Here is a 23,707-nt window from a genome sequence, read left to right on the forward strand (position 1 = left end):
GGCCTTAATCGAGTAATATTTAACATATGATATATGTATATAAGAAAATACAAATAAAAAAGATATCTCCGATCCTGCCAGGAGTCGAACCTGGAATCTTCTGATCCGTAGTCAGACGCGTTATCCATTGCGCCACAGGACCCGTTGCTAATGGGGTGTGTGATTACACCCATCCGATATTGAAAAGATATGGAAAGGGTTTGGATTGAAGAAGATTAGGCAGCCAATGGGTTTATATGGTGTACACTGAAGAGATATTGAAAAATACAATATACATAAATTTATACAAAAGAAAGATATGGCACGATCCTGCTAGGAATCAAACGTGGAATCATGATAAAATCAAACTTTTAGACAATTTTGGAAAGATATTGAAAAAAACCCGACCACGATATTCTTTTATTCCATTGACATTCTGTTTCCCCCAGCCATGAAATGACCTTGTTCGCTATGCGAACCTTTTGTGCTGAATGGCCAAATGCAAATGCGAATCTGAATGGGGAGCCCCATTCACAGAAATCATATTACGCATACGCCCCCTTCCACACAGAATGCTCCAGCAGTTTTTGATTTTATGTCAATTTCCCTGCTCTCTTAAAGGGAATAGATTGTGGAATGCAGCGATCTGTGTTTGCACATTTCGTTGCTGCCCAATACCAAAGGGACTCGTAAACACTTGGCCAACACGCACACACCCACGCAAACAGACGGCACACACACAGATAGTATAGTCAGAGAAAGGAAGGAAATGTGCATTGAGATTGAGTGGGGGAAAAAGTTGGACCGAGGGTTCGGTTCAATCCTTGACCCGTCATAACGTCCCCCCAGCTGACAGCAGAGTTAAATGAGATATGCTTTTACATTTTTTCGATAAATTTCCTTACACTTGCTCGAGTCCGACCGACTTTTTGGATAGAGGGGAGGGATAACATTATTAGCAAGAGAAAACTTTAACATAAAAATGGCAAACGGATTTGCGCAGAGCTTGAAATTGAGATTTACTAGGGAGCAATATTTATGGCAAACGCCAAACTGCAAAGTGCAACGAGAAACGAGAACGCAACGAAGCTAAACCAATTTGGACAAAGTGCTTAGTTATCCCAGATTCCCGCTGCTTATCGGGGGGATCGGATGACAGTGATGAATGCGAAAGGCAATTAGGAGCCAAGGGTGCAAAAAGATGTATATATAAGGATAGTTGCACTCCGTATTGGCTTATACGAAGCAAAGATGCGTTCCCTGTCTCTCATCTGTCTGCTCTTCGGCCTGGCCTGGGCCCAAACGACGCCATCACCCGATGGAAATTCAACCTCTGACATCCAATTTTCTCCGTTCGTTGTTACCGATGGGAAGTACGCCCTGGGCACCTTTGCCAAGGTGAACTGGTACCAGGCCCAGGCCACCTGTGCCTCCTACGGCTACACTCTGGTCAGCATCACCACGGAGAGCGATCAGCGGGCTCTGCGCAATTTCCTGTACACACGCGGCAGCTCCCAGCTCCAGCTGCTGAACGAACCCGTGTGGACCTCGGGCACGGATCTGGCTAATTCCGACAACTGGATCTGGTTCAGCAACGGACGCACCTTCACCTACCGCAACTTCCAGCCCGGTTTCGATTACTATCCCAGCGGGTACAGGCACTGCCTGGGCCTCTATGCCATCAACAGTACCTGGGTGAACGAGGAATGCAGCGAGCAGCGCTACTTTGTGTGCGAGAAACGTTGCCTGTTCGACGACGTCAATTAGTGGAGATGTTGGTTTATAAACATACTATACATAAATCATTAAAATATTCAGCAGCAAAACAGAATTCAATGATTTCTGAATTTTCAAATGCAAAACGCTTCTGAAGCTTAAGTTCATAGAGGGAGAAAACGTCTGGAGCAAGGTGATCTCCCTGTTTGCAATTACTGGCGGATTGTCGGATTGCCCAAGCTGATGGAGAAAGTCTTGGAGGTGATTGAGGATGAGCTGGTGCCCTGGATCAATGAGAACCAACATTCAAAGGAGATTGTATTCAAATGTGTTGCTTTTTTAGAGCGGCATCAGGACAATACGCATGTTCTGCCTGACGCTGTAATGGGAGCATTTGAATTCGCCGCCACAATACCTGCAGCCGCGCCAACTCTCACTGCTACGTAACTCAGCTTAAAAGCTCTCTGCTTTCTTGGAGCGCAATTCAAATCTTACTTGGGTGCGGTGCCGTCCCATTGTTGGGCAGACGCTGGGACCTGCTCTTCGTGATGCTTGACCTCCAGGAGGAACAGGTCTGGCTTTTACTGATAGCACAAGTATCAACCCTGGAACGAATTTCAGCTCAAGGTTCAAGCTTTTTCTTAGCCCCCATGACAAATGTATAGTTGATATTGAAATTCCAATATCTTGTACTTTTGGCATTCAAAAAAAGTCCTAAACATATATTTGATTGTTGATGGTAGTGTCGTTCAACAGACAAATGTTCTCGCATATGAAATTGAACTTCTGATTGCAGGGTGCCGCATGCCACATTGTGTCTAGGCCCAGCATAAGGCAAGCATCGCTAGCATTCTCATCCGACGGCGGCTCCTTCTCAGCCCAGAGACTGTACGTCATGGGTAGCCCACTGCTCAGCCAGGTCCATGAGGTGTCGTCTTCCACCAGATTCGTGGCGCCCAACCAGAAGCGCTTATCGCCCAAGACATAATCTAGGAAAATGGGCAACATTAGAGGTTTCCTTTGGCGGAATGGGATTGGGGGTTTTCCAAGCCTTACTACTACGATTGACCCGCTGAAGCATCAGCAAATGTTGATCCGGATTGTTCACAGTGGCTAGGACGGCACCGACGCTGTTGCAAATGTAATGGGCCTCGAACCAGTTGACCTGAAGAGACCCAAAAGATACCCAGAAATAGCTAGAACTTAGAAGGTGACCAGGTCTTACCTTGGCAAAAGTCGCTACGGAATAGTGTTCATTGCATTGAACCAAAGGATTACAATCGTAACCGAATATCAACTCCAAATTAGTGTTGTTGGTGGCTACAGTGACACCACAGACGATGAGCAAAATGAAAAGCATTCTGAACAGAGGTGTCTGCCCCTAAGGGAAACCCTTTTTATAGTCTGAGTCTAAGGCTAAGAATCGCGAAGCTAAACCAATTTGGACAAAGTGCTTAGTTATCACAGATTCCCGCTGCTTATCGGGGGGATCGGATGACAGTGATGAATACGAAAGGCAATTAGGAGCCAAGGGTGCAAAAAGATGTATATATAAGGATAGTTGCAGTCTGTATTGGCTTATACGAAGCAAAGATGCGTTCCCTGTCTCTCATCTGTCTGCTCTTCGGCCTGGCCTGGGCCCAAACGACCCCATCACCCGATGGAAATTCAACCTCTGACATCCAATTTTCTCCGTTCGTTGTTACCGATGGGAAGTACGCCCTGGGCACCTTTGCCAAGGTGAACTGGTACCAGGCCCAGGCCACCTGTGCCTCCTACGGCTACACTCTGGTCAGCATCACCACGGAGAGCGATCAGCGGGCTCTGCGCAATTTCCTGTACACACGCGGCAGCTCCCAGCTCCAGCTGCTGAACGAACCCGTGTGGACCTCGGGCACGGATCTGGCCAATTCCGACAACTGGATCTGGTTCAGCAACGGACGCACCTTCACCTACCGCAACTTCCAGCCCGGTTTCGACTACTATCCCAGCGAAAACAGGCACTGCCTGGGCCTCTATGCCATCACTAGTACCTGGGTGAACGAGGAATGCAGCGAGCAGCGCTACTTTGTGTGCGAGAAACGTTGCCTGTTCGACGACGTCAATTAGTGGAGACCATGGGTCCTTGAATTTATCGGTGTTGGTTTATAAACATATTATACATAAATCAATAAAATATTCAGCAGCAAAACAGAACTAAATGATTTCTTCCTGACGCTGGTGATGGGAGCAATTTAAATTTTCCGCCACAATGACTGCAGACGCGCCAACTCTGACTGCTACGTGACAGAGTTTAAAAGCTCTATGCTTTCTTGGCGCGCAATTCAAGCTCAAATTATTTCTCCTCCGAAATCATAATTTTTTCCATGTGAAACACATGCAACGAACGATTTATTAAGTTTACAATTACATTTCAAAGTAACAGAAATAATTTTGAAGTAAATCTTAAATTTGTATGTTTTCTTTGCCATCTTTCGCATACTGAGGGTTCTGATCTTGCGGCGTGGCTGGGATTTCCTGCCATACTTGACACGGTCGGAATCCAGAAATGGAAATCTTACTTGATTGCGGTGCCGTCGCATTGGTGGGCAGACGCTGGGACAGAGTAATAGCTTGAATATCAGTCCTGAGCAATATGAAAAGCATTCTGAACAAGGGGTCTGCCCCTAGTCTGAGTCTAAGCCTGAGTCTGCGCGATAAGAATGCCATCAGAAGTCGCTCAAAAAGCCATTTACTTATCAAAAAACTTTAGTCGTTATTACTCGTGAATTTCTAGGAAAATATAAAATTTTTTATTCAATAGCAAAAATTGTAAACGCTTTACAAACTTGTCCCCAGATTTCTTAAGATTCAGTACAGGCTAAGCATATCATCAGGCCTATGTAGGTTTAGGTGTCTGTGTCTGTGGCCCAAGGAAGTGGCCCCTAAAAAATAATAGTTATTAAATATTCAGCGTTGCTTTTGCACTATACAAAACATATATATATCATCATCATCATCTTCATGTCGTCTTTACAATAATTATATTTATATTTATCATCATTGAACACTAAAGCTAGAAATTAATTTAAATAAACACTGATATGGGGAAGGAACCCTAAGTCTGACTCAAGTAACATGTAGACATAATGCTAGCATATATACTATACATATATTAGTATTTGTGTGTAGATGGTACCTTAAGTTGTGTGACTTGGGAGCTCGTTTCTTCTGCTGAATGAAATGGTTTTCGCATAAATAAATCGATCATTTTCAATTGTTTCACACTGTGGGAAACAAGAGTAGGGTTTGTCTGTTTCCTAATCTGAGTATTCTACATAGTGTTCCAAATGCGGGGCAAGCTACTACAGAATGAAGACAAAATCGGTTGAGAGAGAGGATACGTACAGAACCACCTGCTAGTGTGTAGTTTCATTAAAGATCTCCTAACTTAACTAGTATAGTATATCATGTTGACAAGACAATTAGCTCTGATCTTCTCTGCTCTGGTCCATCTCTCTATGTAGATTCCTGTCCGTTACGCCAAACAAACATCTCGCTCTCTCTCTCTCTCTCCAAGGATATCCTCTTCTCTATGGATCATTCTTTTAGTGATAATAATCCCCATATTGGTATGTGGGAGGCTGTTTCGTGGCCTTGCCGTTCTTCTGTGGCTGGTAGAGATTGTGATGGGAAGACGAGCGGTAGGCGAAGCTGGGCGGGGCAGTCTCTGGTTGTCGCTGGGCTGGGGATTGGGTGCGTCGCGCCCGACGCTCCTCGATATTCGCCGGCCAGCGCTGGTGGTGGCGCGTCGAGTCCTCAGAGGAGCGTCGGCGGTGGTACCTTTTGGCCGAGGACGAGTTCCCCAGTGGCGGCTGAGCCGCAATCGGGGATGAGTCCCGCCCTGACTGCTGGCGATAGCTGCCCTCATCGCCACTGCCTCCGCTCAGCACTCGATCATGGGGATACTGGCGCCGCAGGCGCTCATCCACGGAGGAGTTGGGGGTGCCCTGCATGTCGATGATGTCCCCGTGGGAGTTGCGACGCGCCCGCTGCATGTCCAGGTCGTAGTTCTCGTATGGACTGCGTCGCTGCCGGCTGCGCTGCTGCTGCTGCTGTTCGTGGGCGTCCAGGCGCTGCCGCCACTCGGCTGCCGACACCTGCTGGCCGTAGAGATCGGGCTGGGCCTGGAACTGAGCTTGGACATGGCCAGCGATGATGCTGCCATTCGGGCCGCCGTAGATATTCTGGTAGGAGGAGCGACGCCAGCCCTCTTCGTAACGGCGGCGGGGATCCTGTGCGGCCTCCTCCTCGGCTGCGGCATTGGCCAGCTGCTGGCGGCGCTGCGATCGACTGGAGCTGCTCTCCGACGAGTCCTCGCCAGAGGTGCCCAGGCCCTGGTCCTTCTCGTCCACGCCATAGGCCTTGTAAGGAGCTCCGAGGAAGCCCTTGGAGCCATAGGGTCCATTGATGCCCATGGTGGGGTACTGCATGTAGTACGACTGGGAGAAGGGCTTCTCCGGCTTCCTCTCGTCCAGGCTGTCGTCGACCTCAGCCTCGCTGCCATCGTCCCGACCCGTCCAGGTCAGGCAGGAGCCGGGTCCGAAGAGGGAGAGCAGCACAGGCAGCAGGAACAGGCCGTGCATTGCCCCGAAGAAGATCACCAGGAAGACCATTTTAAAGAAGACCAGGAAGATGTAGCTTTGAGCTAGTAGTAAAGCCACAATACCGAGAATCGTGGAGCTGGATCCCTGGATGATGGGCAGGCCCAGCGAGTGGAGGGCCTCGCGGACACGGGCCTTGGGACTGCGCTTCTTCGAGGACATGTAGGTATAGCAGATGTGGGCGGTGAAATCCACCGAAAAGCCGATGCACATAATCAGGTTGATCATCGAAATCGAGTCGAGATTGACGTCCCACAGGGCCATGTAGCCGGCGACGCCCAGCTCAATCGAGATCACGGAGAAGGCCACCCACAGCGAGCAGAGGATGTTCGGTATGAAGATGAACGAGATGATCATCATGATGATGGCTCCGATGACCATGGCCTGCAGCGAGACGGGACGCACCAGCTCGAACTGATCGAAGAACACGAAGTAGGGATGGAAGATGGAGGCATTCAGTGGCGAATCTCTGCAGATCTGGCGCAGATCCCGCACCATTTCCTTCTCGTGATTGGTATCCGTAATGTTGACGGCCTGAATGAGGAATCGCGAGGCAATGATCTGGGTCTCATCGTCGTTGAAGCGCACGTCCAGCGAGAAGGGATTGCCGGGGAAGAGCCAGTGCTCTTTGACCGCGTCGATGAAGGATTGTTCGTCATCGACGGTGGCATTCAGCAGCTCGGTGTTGCGATCCAGGAAGGAAAGGAAGGAGCGCAGCCAGGACTCGGTGTAGCGCCTGGAGGTCACATACGAGGTGTGCTCCAATGTGCTCGTCAGATTCTCCACCTGCTCCTGCACCAACGGATCCGAGTAGTTCAATGGCCCGGCAATGATCACCTGCAAAGAATGAGGATCTGATCAGAACTGGGGGACTAAGGAGATCTTTGGACACCACTCACCTGCATTCGGTAGGGAAACTCGCGGTAGTAATCATCCTCACGATCGAAGAACTCCACGGAGTACGAGTCCTCACGGGAGAGCTTGCGCCGCTCGAGACCCTCCTTGATCTGGGTAATGCCGTAGCAGGCCCCCACCAGATAGCTGGCAAAGGCCAGGATGATGATGACCTTGCACCATTTGTTGTTGATCACAGCGGACATTTTGTCCTTGAAGAAGGCCATCAGCATGTGATCCTTGTTGTCGATGGGATTGTCGGGATCCGCGGGATCGATGCCGCCCGCCATGATCGCCTTGTAGAGGAAGTTGCGTTTCTCTGCAAAGCGGCAAAGACAGACAGACAAACAGAAAGAAGTGTGAACAACTGAGCGGTAAGACAAGTTCCCATTGACCTCAATTTTAGCCAGCATTTGCAGCCACTAGTCTAGTTAGTCACGATCAAGTTCATGTTGCAGCTGCTGGCTGCAGCTCCGCAATCTCTGAGCCGGTTGTTGTGGTTCTCTGTCCACATTTCAAACTCTAGCCGAGTGGACTTTGTAGCATGTGCAACAGACAAATCAAAACAAAACAAAAGCCCCATCCCCATCCGATTTGGGCAGTTCACTCACCTTTAATGGCCACCGACATCGGCTGGACCCGGCAGCCGAATATGGAATGCAAATTCTTGCGCTCCCTGTACCCCGAGATGGCCATGCAGGCGGCAAAGAAGGTGATGTGCCACATGAACGTGAAGCAGACGGCGAACACCGAGTAGGTGCAGAATATCTTCACCGATCGGAAGGGACTGATGATGCCAATCAGAAACGAAATGAAGTCAGTGACCGAGGTGATGGTGATCGACACCGCCGCCTCGGACATCATGTGTCCCATGCGTTCGGCCACCGGCATCTTGGCCCTTGTCCGCCGCCAGGCAGCCAACATCACAAATGTGTCATCGATGCCAATGCCTATAGGAGAGAATCGGCTTAGAGAATGGGAGAGATTTTTGTGTTTATCCTCTGTTTACCAATCATCAGGAATGGGGCGGCCAGGTTGATGCCAATGAACTCGATGCCGCAGTACATGGCCAGGCCAAAGGCCGCCAGTGTCGCCATGATGGCCGAAATATTGCCCATCAGACCCAGGAAGGGCTTGGATCGCACGGCATCCCCCATCATGCAGGTAATGATGCTGAAGAGACCCATCAGCAGGAAAGTGGAACTGAAATAGGGCACCACTGTCTTGGTGTTCTTCTCCAGCTCGTGGTCCAGGGTGCGTGAGGCGAAGTACGACACCGAGATGTGCTTGAACAGTCCAGAGTCCTCGGCGTGTCCCACCACCCGCAGGAAGGTCTCCTCCCATTCGGCGCCTCTGCAAGACACATTACATTACATTAATCTCCGAAACAACCTATGGATTTCCGCCACGGAACTCACTTGGCATCCTGCCGCTTGGTGTCGGCGGTCACGAAGTATACCAGCTGTATGGCCGGCACACTGATCACATAGTTGTCTTCCGTTAGCTTTGTGCCGCCAAAGAAAACGGGAAATAGATGGGCATCCCAGGTGACGGGATTAAACATGAACGGAAACGTGAGATTCAGTTGTCCCGTCTCAAGCTAAAAGGAAACCCAGATGGACATGGAATTAGCATATTATTGGATAAGCGAATGATTCCTCTGGTCACTCACATCATCCATCAGGGCATCTAGGTTGAGGATATCATTCTCGAAGCACTCGTTCTCCCAACGCGCACAATTATCCTTGTAGGTGTACGTATCCCCATCGTAGGTGCTCGTGGCATTCTGTATGAGATTGTCCAGGGTCCTCAGCTCCTGGAAGACCTCACGCCGAATCATGTTCTCATCGCCATCCTTCGTTATCACTATGACCCGTCCGAAGCGACCTGAAAGGTGGAAAGATTATCGATTAGCCCATGGTTATCGTCAAACAATTAGATATCATTTGTTGGCTTGGACTTGGGCACTCCGGCTGCTCCGAAGGCTGCTGCTCTCCACACGCTGATACGTGATAATAATTTCAATTTAATTCGCATTGAATTTCATTCAATTCTGCCTTTGCTTTATTATTTCGTTTGTGTTTGCTCCATCGACCACTTGATATTGGCCGATTGTTCCAATCGTTATTTGTGTTTAATGCGCCATAACCAATGCAGCCTCGTGGACTTGCGTCAGTGATTGTCTCTAGACATGTGTCTACACACTAAATCGTTATAGATATATACCTAAGAAGTATCCGCCTAGCTACCAGAAAACGTGCCACATTCCACGTAGCAGAGCAACACCCCAAAAGATGCTTAGAAGATGGGTGGAGAGATTTTAGGGGATGAGTATATGTATACATCATCGTTTTCCTATCGGTATATCTTTGTTTCCAAACCATTTATGAATGAGCTTGGGACTTCAGCAACAAAATTACTGCCATAAGCAACCCATTCACGTCTTACAGAAAGATTTTTCAAACGAAGGAAAAAATAATTAGACAACAATCGAATAAGCGAGAGTCTTCGCAGTCTATCGAACAAATTGAGGAACTAAGTGGGAAAGTATCTCGTTGACAACACACTTTTCTCAACATCCCAAACAGGAAACATCCATGCCAAGCCCAGCCGGATATCCTAACTGCCAGACAATACGATAGAAAGAAAAAAAATATTAGATGACGATCCACTTTGAAATGTTTATCGGACAAATCAATTTTTATATAACATTTGGGCGGACTAACAAAGCGAAAAAAATGCAACAAATTAAACATTTTTTTCGTCGTCTGCTTTTGTTGTGTTGTTGCGCTCCATAAAAAAGATACGATAATGTTCAAAGACGGGGAAAGTGGCTCGGCTCTCGGTAAGCATCAAGTTTTGCTATTTGCAATCTTGCGGCACATTCGTGTGCGGCATGCCGGCCAAAAGTGCAATCGTGGCGAGGCACACAGCACAGCGCAGCGCAGCGCATTGGTGGCTAACTGGTCGTAACCGACTAAATGCGGTCTAGATAATACCGTTGAGACTCTTGGTGCTTGGATCTCTTGCTTGTGGATCTCTTGTGGTTGGTGGCCTCCACACACACTCGGCAGAGTTTCATTTCTACTGCCACAGACGATTGTCAAAATCAAAGTTCAATGATGAAGAGTCGGCGAACGGGTACCAATCTCCACGTACTCGGAAAGATGTCAGATCTACATATATACTCGAAGATGGAGTTGAAGATGGAGCTGGCGAGCTCTTGGAGATGCTCGTTGCACATCGAGTGCAGTCCAACAGAATGAGGTTAATTATTTCGCAAGAATAATTGCAAATGCTCTTTCGAAGCGAAATTTTAAGCCATAAAACCAGATCAGAAACCATTCGCTGCACTCTGTATGATGCATTTTTATGAGCGAAGCTCATTTTGTTTCGAGCACACGTTTCTAGCATTTTCCCCCTAGTTTTTACACTCGTTTCTCCCATTTTCCTCTTGTGTGCTGGCAAATGAAATATTAATGCCAAATTATGCAAATGGCGAACTAAGTCGAAAGAGAAACAACTGTACTGTACCCTTTTCGCTGTGGATAAACATTTAGTTCGGTTCGAGCAAACATTCAGTACGTTAACTAACGCAACCACCCACCAATTGGCTATGGCCCACACAGATACGTACACATGTGCATATAAATACTCGACCGAGTGTACCCATCACTCCCTCGCACCGCACACTTGACTGGCAGTAAAACCGATTGCAAACAAAACACTGCTATTTTTAGCTTATATAACAGTCTGGAACTGTACTCTGGCACTCTGTTATATTTGCACTTTGGCTTCAAACAGTCACCTCCTCCCATATGGTCTAGTGGCTAGGATATCTGGCTTTCACCCAGAAGGCCCGGGTTCGATTCCCGGTATGGGAAACTAAAATTTTTTTTAATCTAATCTAATTTTTCTTCATTTTTTTTTTGGTTTCTCTTTAGTTTGGATTCTGCAACTGCTTTGGCTTTTGTGGCACAATGTCATTTGGCAATTATGCGGCATTTTGTTGAAGTTTGTTACTGTTGTGGCTATTATTACTATTAATGTTTTCTGCTGATTTCCATTGTTGTTGGCGGCTTTGCCTAATAAACCATTTAGCGCAGTTAATAGTCTGTAAAACGTAGCCGCAGTTCAAGACCCCAATAATAAAAAATAAAAGTATTGTGTCTCTATTCCCGACGTAGTGCTGAAACTACGAGTATTTATTGCACATGAGAGAGCGCACAGTCGGAGGAGGTGCGTCAAGGTGCAAAAAGTGTGGCAACATTTAATTGGAAGACGCAACGTCAGAGACCCCAAATGGGGCGCCACAGCCACTGCCAGAGCCCATTTCACTTGCCCAATGTTTGCCATAAATGTCATCATCATACCCACACGATTCATACTTATAATATATATATATGCATATGTTTATCCGTATGTATGAGTATATTTGATGTCACTTACCGGGCCTCGTAATGCGTCCGACATTGAAGCGATGCGTATAATTCACTTTGAAATATTGCTCAACAACAGCACGTTCAGTCTTGCCCTCCCCCGCAATGGGCGAGAATAGGTATTCGGGATCGATTTGATACTTCAGTTGTTGATAGCTATACCACATATCATCGAAATATCATTAGTTAAGGGTATCCTAGAAGATCTAGATCGTATTAGTACTTACCCCGTCATACAGAGCAGAGTCAACAGGACTGGTATGATGATGAAATATCCAGGATGTTTGGCTATTTTGAGGCCCAGATGGTAGAACGATTTGTTGAGTGTCTTATCGACACACGATATGCCGCAAGCCATCTGGAAAGGGAAAGAGAGAAGCCAAAAACATTGTTAGCTTGAACTCTGAACAATGTTCTACAATGGGATCCATTAGCTAGTATCACATTAGGGCACCGTCTCAGTATCGCGTGCAAGTTGTTGTCGAGCTCTAATGCGATTTGTCCGGCGAAGGTGAAAAGACAACAGATTGGAGCTATTACGAGTGTTGTTCGGCATATATACATATATCTAGATACATCTGTGTTCGTATGTTCGTTGCCGTGTCTATTTGGCTTTGTTCATCGACACCTTCAACTTAAACTTTAGACACGCATTGCCTTTGGGCTGCCTCACTTGAATCTCGGCAAATGCCCTTGTTCATCTCTGCTTCTCTTCACACAAAAAAAAAATAAGTGAGCAACAATAACGAGGAAAGGAAACCCCGTAATAACGTTCATTGACAAGATTATAGAAGTCAAGTACGCAGCGATAACATTTTAGCACACACTTATCAATGTTTTTTTACTCAAAAAATCAATAAAAGTGGGAAAATATTGGGCAAAAAGTTTTTGTCCGCCCCCGGGTGGACTCGAACCACCAACCTTTCGGTTAACAGCCGAACGCGCTAACCAATTGCGCCACGGAGGCCATGCAGGCAGCGAAAAATCAGCACCAATTGTTGTTAAAACATCAGATTAACAAGCATCCCGAAATAAGTATGTTATAATGCTTAAGAAGTCTGTAATTTATAAGTAGAAGGGTCCCCAGCCGAACAGCAGAGCGAGCGTGCGCCGAAGGTAGAACTACGGCAATCGCCGGCAGAGCAACAACTGCCTCCGTGGCGCAATTGGTTAGCGCGTTCGGCTGTTAACCGAAAGGTTGGTGGTTCGAGTCCACCCGGGGGCGCATCTAATATTTTACTTCTCTTTTTTCGTATTTTCTTTCTCTTTTTAAGCCTTGAAAATTGGGGTATCGGTTTCCGTCTGTTTGGAGGAGACAAGAAAAGTGCTTAACAGTCATGAATAATTATTTAGAAATTTATTATTTTTTTTTCCGTTTTTGTATTTCTTTGCATTTACTAATTGCCTTGTCAAACAGTTCCTTGTTCACCCGCCCTAAGCCTCAGGTGTGTTTATGAATATTTCGGCGTATATTTCGTACATTCTATGGCTGCGCAATTCGTTTGGGCCATTTGTCATGCCGCACACAGATTGTCAACCCACCAATTTGGGCGCCTAGGCATTATAAATGAATGTTCTGCTGGATCGTACTGAACATGAATAGAACATTAGCTTTTGGCATTAGCTCAGTCAATGAATGACAGCAATACTGGCACATACACATATGTATTTACACAGGGAAACCCATCACAACAAAATGGCGCCTGTGGCTGCTGGTGCAGGTGGCAGGTGAAGGTGTCATCTCGTGCCGAATTGCTCTTGAAATCTTTCGTGTCCGAACATTATTCGGTCTGGTGATTGCAGCCGAAAAATTCAATTTGCGAGCAGCCAAAACACGAAAAGTGGGAGCCCAGTTTACTTTCCATTTTGTATCTTGTTTCTCCGTCTCCTCGGGTTCAACGACAACTGACGCTGCACTTTTACCAAATTGTTACAATTACAAAAGTATGTACAGTGGATATCTGTGTGGGTATGCAAGCACTAAGATTACAACATGGCTAAGTCGAGCACTTCGAATTGAGCTTAAGCCGCGCTCTCGCCTGCCAAATTGAGGCGCACCGTTGCCTCAAGGTTACAGCGACTCTAACTTCAACTTCAACTCCAACTCTGACTCCAAATTCAGCAACGATGTGGGGTGACATAACGGTTCAGTTCATGGTGTCAATGTGATTTAATCAAAGGCAAAGAAAGGCCACCTGAAGGCGGCTGAAACTCTAGATAACTTGGGCACACTCATGCTCAATGATGCTGTTGATAAATAATAAATCGTTCAACTGATATTCGGAACATACGCTATCATTTTCTCATTAATTTAATCAGCTTGGCATTACCACTCCTCTAATCACATCTTTTATTAGCAATTAGTGTCTCATCAAGGGGTTGGGTGCCCCTTACGTGGTTATGCAAAGCAGAAAAGAAAAAAATTAAATCTAAAAATAAATATTGTACAATATTGTTAGGCTCTCATAACGAACGTGCCCCGATTCCGCTCAAATTTCATTAATGAACTTTACAAATTCATGTCGCAAGTTCGCCTCCGAAGTCCACTCATCAACGCTTCAGTTTTCATAATCATCTGTGGTCCCGTCCCCCTTTCGCCTATCTCTAACCCAAAAACCTTTTGACGTCAAAATGCATTATCATTTCTTTGCGCTCCCAGGCCAGTAGTTGCTATGACTAAAACGATTTTCTGTTTGTGTTTTGAAACCCGAAACGAAACTGAAATCACAATTTTGATGTCCGATCGACACCTGCCTGACTCACAGCTCAAGTGAGCCCCAAGAGTGCCTTGAGGAGCCGCAAAATGCGTGCCAAGAAAACTGAGTTGCCTCCCCGAAAAAGCAAACACTGTCAGCCGGAGACCATCCCAAAAAATCGTATACTTTTCGGTTTAGATTTTTGCATAATTTGTAGGTCAAAACGGTTTGATTCATGGCGGATTCTTTTTGCTCTTGGCTAACCCCATTTCTTGGCTATTCACAAGAGTCTCTGTATATCTCAATATATCTTTTATTAATGTTCACGATAATGCGCGAATGTTTAGTCGGGGGACGGACTGGGGATTGGAATGCGTTTCAAAAGCTTTTACGTTTTGGCTTGAGAAAGTTTTTGGCTTGACCAAAAATGAGTTTGTCGCTTCAGTCTTTTGTTTTCTTGTTGTTTTTTTACTTTCGGTGTTCGGGCAATTTGATGTTTTATTGTTTGCGGTTTTATTGTTAATGGTTTTTGATGCTTCCTTTGCTGAAATTGATTTCTTTTTGACAGAAAATCTTTTTGGGTCAATTCTCCAGGAGAATTCCGCTCTGCGTTTATGCCTGGATTTCATCTGTTCTTCTGCTGGTGGTTTTATTTGGATTTTCACTCACTCTTTGGCCTCTCTTTTTGGGTACCAGTTCTTGGGGGGTTTTTTTTTTGCAACTGGTACGTTTTCATCATCACCTTAATCGCTGTTCGCGCATTACATAACTGCCGGTCTTGTCCAGGCCCCGAAGCTTTAGATGTTTGCCAGCCTTAAACAATTTATATAATGTATATTTACTCAGAAAAAGAAGACGAAGACGAAGAGTCGGGGAGTGGAGTGGTATAGCGAGGCAGCGCAAAAAAATTGACTGCGAGGCGAGCAGAAACCGAATGCAAACATTTTTGGTCAGTTTTTCTTTCTGGCCAAGTCAACAACTTTCACTTTTGGTGCGTGGCTGCTTGGCTTGCGGTTATTGTTGCCGATATTTGCCAACAAATTGCAAAATTAATATTAATTAATATTTAAATATCTGTATTTCTGGAATGTGCTTTTTTCCAAATATTATTGCCGTTTGCCTTAGCCGAAATTTGGGTCAAGTCGAGTCATTGAAGTAGAACACAAGAAACGATCCAACGACCCAACGATCGACGATGACCTTAGCACGTGGGCGTGACATATGGCCAGAGAGATTGAACATTTTTTTGGATAATAATTATTGTTATTGTCAAAGCCCGACTTAAGCCGAATCAGATTTGTTTCTTTTTGGCAACAGTAAATAGAGGTCTCCCACAATTGAAATTGGTTGCCACACAGAAATGTTTGCAATGAATTTTAATTAGTTGGCTTCGAGGCTAACAAATTAACATTGAGGGCCTTAACTGTGTTTGTTTTTCTCTCCCTCCCTCTCTCTCTCTCTCTTTACATATATGTGTCTTTAGTTTTTTTTGGGGGGTAATAGTAGGTACAATGTTGGCAGGGTGCTAGGGCAGGTTCTGCCTTCAGGCAGAAGCCGAGACAAAAATTCACTTTCTACTTTTTCTGCGCCTCTTGAGGGGAATGGACTGAGACGGGGACTGGAACTGGGTCACAAGCACACACACACACACAGAAATCACTCACACAGATACACTCCTCGTCGAGCGCTTTCAATCTGAATTCAACTCTTTTTTTGATTTGTTTGTTGCCTCTTGCATTAATTAACCATTTAGGCGAAGAAAACCCTTTGATTTGGGATTTATTGGGTCTCTGTTTAGACACACAGGCACACAGATCTGTGGGTCAGTGGAGCAGCAGTGGCAGCAGCCGACATACATAAGTATCTTAATCTGATTTCGTTCATAAAATGCAGCTTAAAAACCCATTCAGCGGAAATTGAGTGTGTAAAGATTGGAGCTTTGAGAGTTTATGGTAGTTTCGGGGATCGTTTATAATGATAAGAAAGGGAGGGGTATTCATGCTCAACTGGTTTGGCCATCCATCATATCGGATATCACATTTGTCAGATACAATAATAATCCATTTGATGCGTCAATGAGTGCTTCGGCCTTTGACAGTTCTTAGCCTTAAGGGTAGAGGCATCTCCTCATGAGTGATCAGCCTTTTCTCTTTCCCCCATTTTAATGAGCATAATATATCATAATAGAACCAATCTTAGCCTTAATACATCGCTCTATTAGAGTTAATTGAGCGAAAAAAAGACACGCAAACGTTTCCATAACTTGCACTTTCCACGCCACGTTTTTATTGCCTTGGATTCACTTTCCTTGGGGAAATTAGTTAATTATGACAGAGTTTTTCCTGTCGGGTTAATAAATCAACCAATTGACACACAGATGACAGCAGAAAAAAGCAAAAACCTCTCAGAAAAAATGGGATAGAAAACTCTCTCAAGAGCGCAACGAGCGGCAAAGAAACGATAGGAGAAAGACACAAAGAAAGAAAAAGAAAGTGCAATGCTGATCACATATCATTATATGGTATATGTTATATGGTAGGGTAGGCTAGGCTAGGGTGGGGGCTTTTTGTGTGAGTGCGGGAGATCGATCTTCTGGGCCCCAAACACAGGGAAAGAGAGAGAGGGGAGCAGCGTTAGACACTTTTCCTTTCAGCTTGCACGCGACGGTCTTGCGGCTTGCGGTTTCGGGTTCAGTCCCAGCTCCACCTCCGAGAGCCCATTGAATTTTCACAACATTTTTAGAGCCTTTGCTGTGAATGATTTGTGCAAACATCAATTATGGGGTTTAGGTGAATTTTAGCAAACTATTAGCTGCTTGTGGAGTCGCTAATTGAGGGCTGTGATTGATTAATTGAGCCGTAAAACTGATCTGAAAGTAATCGATCTTTGCGGAGCAATTTTTCCACAAAAAAAAATTAAATAAAACCAGTTCAAAGCGGTGCCAGGCTACCTGCTGTGCAATCCCAAATCAAAACTGGTGGAAAACCCAAACAAAAGGAAGATCCATCTACCTGTTGCCCAGGTGGGCCTTTTGCTCAACTGTACCTTCGAGATAGTTTTAGAGTGGCTTCGGCCTTGAACATAATAATTGGTATTAAGCAGATATGAAAATTGACCAGCCGAGTGGTCCGACATTCAACCGGTTTCGGATTTCGGCAAATTTCACTTGAACTTTCATTAACTGGGCTGCAACTCCCGCTGTTATGTTGGCGGATGGTCCAAAGTCAGGTCCAAACCGGATCATTCCAGCCGGGGTTCACCAGCGAAGGGGAGGGGAGGGGGGGTTTATGTAATCGGTTTTACTTGGAGCTTGTGTCCAAAACTGATGCATATGGGAGCAAAATCCATTTCTGTATGGCGTTCGCCTATTGACCAATCTTCGTCTATTTTCCTTGAACAATTTCCACTTAATTTTATTCGGGTTGTGTATCTTTTTCGGTGCCAGTTTCCACACCACTCAGGTGGCTTGTTTTTTTCTGCTGCAATTGTAACCGTATGCCGCTCTCAATTTGTCGTGTGTGTGTGTGTGTGTGTGTGTTGCCTTAATTTACCTGTCAAATGTTTTGAGTTTCTTCAGGGGGGGGTTTTTTGAGACAAAGTTGGACTTGGACCGGTGGCAGATTATTGTTGCAGTTGCAATTCGCAGTGGCAAGCCAACGCTGTTCGAAAAACACATTCATTAAGTTTTATTGCCTGAGAAATTACTGAGAAATCCCATTAAATCACACACCAATTTAAATTCTAACTTAAATTACCCTTGGAACTATTATTATTTATATTAAGTTTAATTTTTTTTATTTTTTTGGAACAATTGTTTCCGCCTGTCACTTGAGAATTCTCTTTTTTTTCTCTTTACTGACATCACTTTACTTCTATTAGGGTTCCGTAATTTGTGCACCGGGAGAAAATCAGTTCATTCGCCAAAATTATTCCCAAGAAAACATTCAATTTGTCAGTGTGTCGTGTCTCTGTGGCTTGCTACGCATTTTCCAGCGCACATGGCGATACGCAATTGTGCCCAGCCCGCAGTTCATCCCCTGTAGAGTCGAGTCCATCCACCCTCCTCCTCCTCCCCCTCCCCTATCAGAGGATAACTGCGCCACTTCAGGAAGCTTCGAGAGAGAGAGAGAAGCGCGATAATCGGGGGAGCCTACTGCGAAATTATCTTCACTTGCACTTGCACTCGCACTTACCTTTTAGCTTTCGATATTTCTCGCTTAATCGGTTCGTTTCGTATCCAAGATTTGCTTTTTTCCGAGTACTATATGCACCCAAAAGTAATATACTATACTATATCTTTTTGTAGCTGCAAACTATTTTAGATATTACTACTTTTCCAGCAGTTTTCGAAAACCACCTTTTTCCCTTTTGTTGAATGCTGGTCAATCAATTTTCTTAGTAATATTGAAGCAATTGCACACTGTTCACACACTTTGCACTGATTTGGCCCATCGTACGTTTCACTTTGTCGGGGGGTTGTCGGTTCGGGGGGCAGGGAACGGGCTGGGGGCACGGAGCGCGAGCACGAGCACGGAACGGCGACCGCTGGCTATGAGACCGTCTCACGGACTGACTCTAGCTCTGGCATGGGGCTGATCAGCGGCCTTACGTTTTTGGAGGCGGGGAGGGGGGGGCGCTTACGTTTTTGGGGGCTGCACAATTTCAATTTCAGTGACCGTTAGCGCGACGTTTTTGTCGTCTTTTGTCCCCTACTTGATTGCCTTTGATTGGGGGCTTCGAATGAACATTCTCTCTCTCTCTCTGATGTCGGTTGGGGCTCTGGCTCTGGCTATTGTTGCCACTGATTCGACTCTGCTCTCAATAGTGGGCGCCTTCGCCGAAAGGAAAGAAAGAAAGAAAGTTGCGCGCACACAACCGCCACGCACCACGTATCGGAATGGAATGAAGTCGCTAGACGTTCTCTCTCTCCACCTCTCTATGGTACATGCACGTGATGGCGGGCGACTCACCGCGCTCAATGCGCTCTCTGCTGCTCTCTCTCTCTCTCTCACCTGTTGGCCAGCGCTCTCTTCCACTGCACCGCACCGGTTTGCAGTGGTTTTATTTTCGGGAAAAATCTTTCTTTCGCCTTTCCTTCGGACACACATACCTGTTTCTGTGCACAGGTGTGTGCCATCCGCCATCCGCCATCCGCCAGCCACAGCTGTTGCTGCCACAGTCTGAAGGTCGCATTTTCGCTCATTAATCGCCACTTTCTTCTGCGCCTGCGCGCAGCGTTTTTAATGGGAATTGCCATCGCGCGAGTTCATTTGAATTTTCGGCAGGGTTTTTATGACCCGAACGAAGAGTGGAGGTTTCATTGGAACTATGCATCCGATCCGCACAAGTGTTTCGAGTTTATGGCAAGGAATGCTGTTTGCTTAGGCTGTAAGATGGCCAAAATACTCGAAGATAGTAAATGTAATGGCTTAGTGGGCTATTGCTGGGGGTTTTTTATGATAAATGATATATGTATTTATTTTGGGGACTTTGTAGGACTTGTATGTATATATTCGTTTAATTATGATAAGATCAAAAGTAAGGACTAATTTTAAGATCAATGAGGGCCCCCCAATCGGTTAAATCCCATCGCTGATGCCATTTTCGCTCTACCCACGCCATCCATATGAGGACCCATTATAGTAGAAATTCTTCCCACGCTTTTACCCAAAGAAACCCCGTCTTCCGCATCAAGACAGACGACAGTGAGACCCCCAGGCCAATCGCACGACACTCTAGAAATGTCAGTGTCGTGCGTCATTTTGCAATAAAATAAATAGAAATTGGCGAAAACTATGCGCCATAAATATAATTGGCTAATATAAAGGCGACTAAATCATTTTCCCCCAAGAATTTCCAAATCACAAAAAAAAGCAAACACTAAACCCAGAGAGATAGAGATAGAGAGAGAGAGAGAGAGAAGCCGGGAGATAGATAGAAGCAGAAAAATGAGACACAGATATTCCGGCTGAGAAATTTAAGCGGAAATTTTAATCAAAATCATTTACAATTTATTTCAAACAGAGAAAAGCGCACAACACACCAACAAAAAATAAAACTCTGGGCTCTGGGCTCTGGGCACTGGCTCTGGCGGTGGATGTGGATGTGCGATAAAAATAATATATACTATATACATATAAGAACGAACTATTGGAAGTATCACGGTCCGATTCTCTATATAGTACGAGAGAGTAATGGTAATGTCAGCCGAGCACGTTCAACTCGGCAGAGGATCATCGGGTAATCGGGTAATTGAGTAGGTGTAGCGGTGAGGCGGTGAGGCGGAGGCATGCAAATGTTGAATTCAATTCTGGGCAATCAAGCCATGTGTGCGATCTATATATATACATTTATGTATGTATATGTATGTACCTATGAGTATATACATATCTCTGAGTCCAGCATTAACACTGTCCAAGGCGGCGGCATTAACAAGATTGTGTTTCCTTTGATTGGGTTCTGAATGCGCGCCAAGACATCAGCTCATGCACTGCTCAAAACGACAGGTTATCGCAGAACCTGCACATAGTCGCCATATCAGCATAATCTCCATAGCACCAATCAGCACTTTTGGATGAGCGTAATATTCAACACTCACCCCACTAATTATATTGTCCTTGAGGAATATTTCTCGCAGTGTATTAGGGTCTGCTGATTCAATTTAGTTTAATGCTCATTTAGTGCGAGTCTTAGAAAAGCCTGCGGCGACCATTAATTGCGTATATTTTGTTGCGATTACGATCTTATGATCTTTATGATTGCGGTTCAAGTTCATAATCGTATTAATAGAGGAAAAATTCCAGCTTCCTTTTTATATCCGAATTCCAGCTGATTTCGTGTTCACTTTCCGCATTTCCTTTTGGCAAACTTTTCTGCTTTTAACGACTAGTGTTGCAAAAGCACGGAAAACAGTGCTCAAGCGCAGCCAAGTTCACAACAATTTCACTTTTTCCAGGAATTTCGCTCACGGCCCATGCTAGCCATTTTCATCATTTGTAACTTTGAAAATACAGTGTAATCCTCCTCTATTATGTCGCTTTCGAACTTCAATCTGCAGTCCAAGGTGCTGCTGCACCCTCTGGTGCTGTTCCAGATCATCGATGCCTACGAGCGTCGCGCCAAAGACGTCCCAGAGGTAATCCTTTTGTCGCACTGCAAAGAGTGTTCTATTCGTTTCTCAATGTCTTTTCGATCAGGTGCTGGGAACTTTGTTGGGCATCGTCGCGGGCAAAACAGGCCGCATAGAGATCACCAACTGCTTCAGCGTGGTGCACCGCATGCACGGGGACAACAACTGCCACATCGACCTGGATCTGAAGTACGACAACGATATGCTGGAGCTGGCGCAGATCGCCTATCCGCAGGAGAAGGTTGTGGGCTGGTTCAGCACCGGCAAGGCCGTCTCGGCCGCAGCAGTGGAGCTGCACGAATACTACGAGCGTCAGTGCCACAGCGGGCAGCCGCTGCATCTGCTGATGGACACCTCGCTGCGGGGCCAGCGCATGAACACGCGCATCTTCTGTGCCGTGGCGACGGGCGTGCCCGGGGGCACCAAGGGCCTGATGTTCTCGCTGCTGCCGATGGATATCTACTTCGGATCGCCGGATATTGTGGCCATGCGCCACATGGGGAGGCAGTGCGCACTGCCGCCCAAGGAGGCGGGCCGCCTATTGCCAGAACTCGAGCAAGTGGTGGACGCCACCAAGGACATCCAGCAGAAGCTCGATCTGGTGCTGCGCTACATCAACGACATCCTCAACCGCAAGCGTCGCCCCGACAACACCGTGGGCCGTGCCCTGCACGATGTTTTGACCTCGGTGCCGATGGTGGAGGCGGAGCGCTTCCGTCACATGTTCAACACCAATATGCGCGACCTCCTCATGTCGCTGACACTCTCCTCGATGATCAAGGTCCAGCTGCAGCTCAGCGAACGTCTATCCAATATGGTGGATGCTTAGGCTCTGAAAATCCGATCTCAATTAATCAATAAAGCGCCGTTTTTCGGGGAGGGCTATCCCGGCCGACACGTACTGCACTGCCAGCGATAATCATTATCAGTTGTTTGCTTGGGCATACAGCTATGTACTTACTGTATCTGTCTTATCAGCGGCTAAAGCTCACTTTCTATGAGGTTCGGTTCACATGTGTGGAGGCCAAGAATGAAGATCTTGTGGAAAGTTTTTGTATACCCTTGTATTTTATTGTTCAGATGTTTGCAGAGGAGTTTCTTTAGATTTGTACATAAAACACTCTGCAGAAGCATAGCCGTTCAAGGCTCGTATATCACAAAGAAGGATCAGTTACATATAATCTATTATAAGATGAGTTTTGTTCAAGCTATGCCTGAGTGCAGAACCTCTACGATCGCACAAGAACTAGTATTAAGAAACTATATATCATTTGTGATTGAAGACTATCCAAAATCAGGGTTATTCTTTCTTGTTCCAAGCCTCAAAGATCACTAAGACTGATCAGCTTGTTGGATATGCATTGACTATGCTCTAATTTGGCTTTCCTCTAAGAGCTTGTATCCAGAAACTATATTGAATTGTGATCTATTCTATTCTAGATGTCTATCCAAAAGCAGGACTATTCTTTCTTGTTCCTAAATGTCAATGACCGCTCCTAGATCCTATCTGTAGGCAGTTCAGTTTTGATCTTTAGTTGCGCCCTAACCTGATTTTCCAGAGAACTCATAAAAAGAATATATACATCGATCTGATTGTACTCACTCTGGAGTCCCAAGTACAAATGAACCTTTGAATCCCCAACAGACAATGAGATCATTCCCCAATAGAAATGTGTGTGTTTCCCCAGCTTCTTCTTGAGATTATGGGAAACCCTTTACTTTGAGGGAATTTCCAACAAATTTTCACATCAATCGAATCTTAGGGAAACGCAGAATTTAGTCCTTTGGGTGGCAAATCATTTAAACCAATCCTTGGGGCCGTTTTGCCCGTCGAAAGTCCAGGGTGAATACAACAACTGAAAGATGGGGAATCCGCAATGAGCCGCAGATCTCAGTAGGGCGGCGATAAGAGCAATCTATTTGGGGATGATTGGTGCTCGCCCGAGAGGGAGGTGCGGGAGGAGAGAGCGGCGGACGGACCACCCAAATATAGCGTTGAGATAATGGTGGGCTCCCTATCGCGGTTCAGGGACGCACATGCGTCCATGGATGCTATTCAATTAGTAAGCCACAAACTGCAAATTAGCGAATCTCCCTCCGTGGTGCCTCCGGCTCTTTCCCCGCCCCCTCCTCCTGTCTGCTTGTCTATATCTCCGGCTCTCTTGAGATCCCCCGCCCCCCTGCATGTGCCCCATCCACAGCCACTGCGAC

The 23,707-nt window shown here is 45.9% G+C and overlaps 5 protein-coding genes and 4 non-coding genes across 9 annotated transcripts; 5 read left to right on the forward strand and 4 right to left on the reverse strand.

Annotated features, from left to right (window-relative positions):
• Nucleotides 1-69: 69 nt before the first annotated feature.
• Nucleotides 70-142, reverse strand: Trnar-acg. Its single transcript has one exon. It is a non-coding gene; the product is annotated as a tRNA-Arg (tRNA).
• Nucleotides 143-1,230: 1,088 nt separating this feature from the next.
• Nucleotides 1,231-3,891, forward strand: LOC6603169 (C-type lectin 37Da). The gene is made up of 2 exons (XM_002028129.2): nt 1,231-1,751; nt 3,810-3,891. The coding sequence occupies exon 1, from the start codon at nt 1,231-1,233 to the stop codon at nt 1,744-1,746; it is 516 nt and encodes a 171-aa protein (XP_002028165.1). The 3' UTR covers nt 1,747-1,751; nt 3,810-3,891.
• LOC6603168 (macrophage mannose receptor 1) lies at nt 2,383-3,055 on the reverse strand. Its single transcript, XM_002028128.2, has 3 exons — nt 2,921-3,055; nt 2,752-2,860; nt 2,383-2,684 (listed from the first exon to the last, which is right to left on the reverse strand). The coding sequence occupies exons 1-3, from the start codon at nt 3,053-3,055 to the stop codon at nt 2,410-2,412; spliced, it is 519 nt and encodes a 172-aa protein (XP_002028164.1). The 3' UTR covers nt 2,383-2,409.
• Nucleotides 3,289-3,891, forward strand: LOC6603167 (C-type lectin 37Da). The gene has a single exon (XM_002028127.2). It carries the CDS (start codon nt 3,289-3,291, stop codon nt 3,802-3,804), a length of 516 nt encoding a protein of 171 aa, XP_002028163.1. The 3' UTR covers nt 3,805-3,891.
• A 798-nt stretch (nt 3,892-4,689) lies between these two features.
• LOC6603143 (patched domain-containing protein 3) lies at nt 4,690-18,597 on the reverse strand. The gene is made up of 9 exons (XM_026986667.1): nt 18,561-18,597; nt 11,899-12,029; nt 11,682-11,827; nt 8,905-9,119; nt 8,651-8,832; nt 8,242-8,585; nt 7,844-8,182; nt 7,238-7,551; nt 4,690-7,175 (listed from the first exon to the last, which is right to left on the reverse strand). Exons 2-9 carry the CDS (start codon nt 12,027-12,029, stop codon nt 5,283-5,285), a joined length of 3,564 nt encoding a protein of 1,187 aa, XP_026842468.1. The 5' UTR covers nt 18,561-18,597; the 3' UTR covers nt 4,690-5,282.
• Trnae-uuc lies at nt 11,045-11,116 on the forward strand. The gene has a single exon. It is a non-coding gene; the product is annotated as a tRNA-Glu (tRNA).
• Nucleotides 12,565-12,638, reverse strand: Trnan-guu. The gene has a single exon. It is a non-coding gene; the product is annotated as a tRNA-Asn (tRNA).
• On the forward strand, nt 12,823-12,896 carry Trnan-guu. Its single transcript has one exon. It is a non-coding gene; the product is annotated as a tRNA-Asn (tRNA).
• A 1,869-nt stretch (nt 18,598-20,466) lies between the features above and the next one.
• Nucleotides 20,467-22,421, forward strand: LOC6603142 (eukaryotic translation initiation factor 3 subunit F-2). Its single transcript, XM_002028125.2, has 2 exons — nt 20,467-21,502; nt 21,564-22,421. Exons 1-2 carry the CDS (start codon nt 21,398-21,400, stop codon nt 22,323-22,325), a joined length of 867 nt encoding a protein of 288 aa, XP_002028161.1. The 5' UTR covers nt 20,467-21,397; the 3' UTR covers nt 22,326-22,421.
• Nucleotides 22,422-23,707: the final 1,286 nt, after the last annotated feature.

Source organism: Drosophila persimilis, unplaced genomic scaffold (assembly GCF_003286085.1).
Source record: "Drosophila persimilis strain 14011-0111.01,24,50 unplaced genomic scaffold, DperRS2 tig00000002-arrow-pilon, whole genome shotgun sequence".
NCBI lineage: Eukaryota > Metazoa > Arthropoda > Insecta > Diptera > Drosophilidae > Drosophila > Drosophila persimilis.

Bases quoted from the DNA above. Each gene is read 5' to 3' on its own strand.
- LOC6603167 (XM_002028127.2), top strand. From the start codon at position 3,289: ATGCGTTCCCTGTCTCTCATCTGTCTGCTCTTCGGCCTGGCCTGGGCC.
- LOC6603142 (XM_002028125.2), top strand. From the start codon at position 21,398: ATGTCGCTTTCGAACTTCAATCTGCAGTCCAAGGTGCTGCTGCACCCT. The intron at 21,503-21,563 runs GTAATCCTTTTG...CTTTTCGATCAG, and splicing joins GCGCCAAAGACGTCCCAGAG to GTGCTGGGAACTTTGTTGGG.
- LOC6603169 (XM_002028129.2), top strand. From the start codon at position 1,231: ATGCGTTCCCTGTCTCTCATCTGTCTGCTCTTCGGCCTGGCCTGGGCC.
- LOC6603143 (XM_026986667.1), bottom strand. From the start codon at position 12,029: ATGGCTTGCGGCATATCGTGTGTCGATAAGACACTCAACAAATCGTTC. The intron at 8,183-8,241 runs GTAAACAGAGGA...TCTCTCCTATAG, and splicing joins CGCCCCATTCCTGATGATTG to GCATTGGCATCGATGACACA. The intron at 7,176-7,237 runs GTGAGTGGTGTC...CATTCTTTGCAG, and splicing joins AGTTTCCCTACCGAATGCAG to GTGATCATTGCCGGGCCATT.
- LOC6603168 (XM_002028128.2), bottom strand. From the start codon at position 3,055: ATGCTTTTCATTTTGCTCATCGTCTGTGGTGTCACTGTAGCCACCAAC. The intron at 2,861-2,920 runs GTAAGACCTGGT...GGGTCTCTTCAG, and splicing joins CCGTAGCGACTTTTGCCAAG to GTCAACTGGTTCGAGGCCCA. The intron at 2,685-2,751 runs GTAAGGCTTGGA...CCATTTTCCTAG, and splicing joins TCAGCGGGTCAATCGTAGTA to ATTATGTCTTGGGCGATAAG.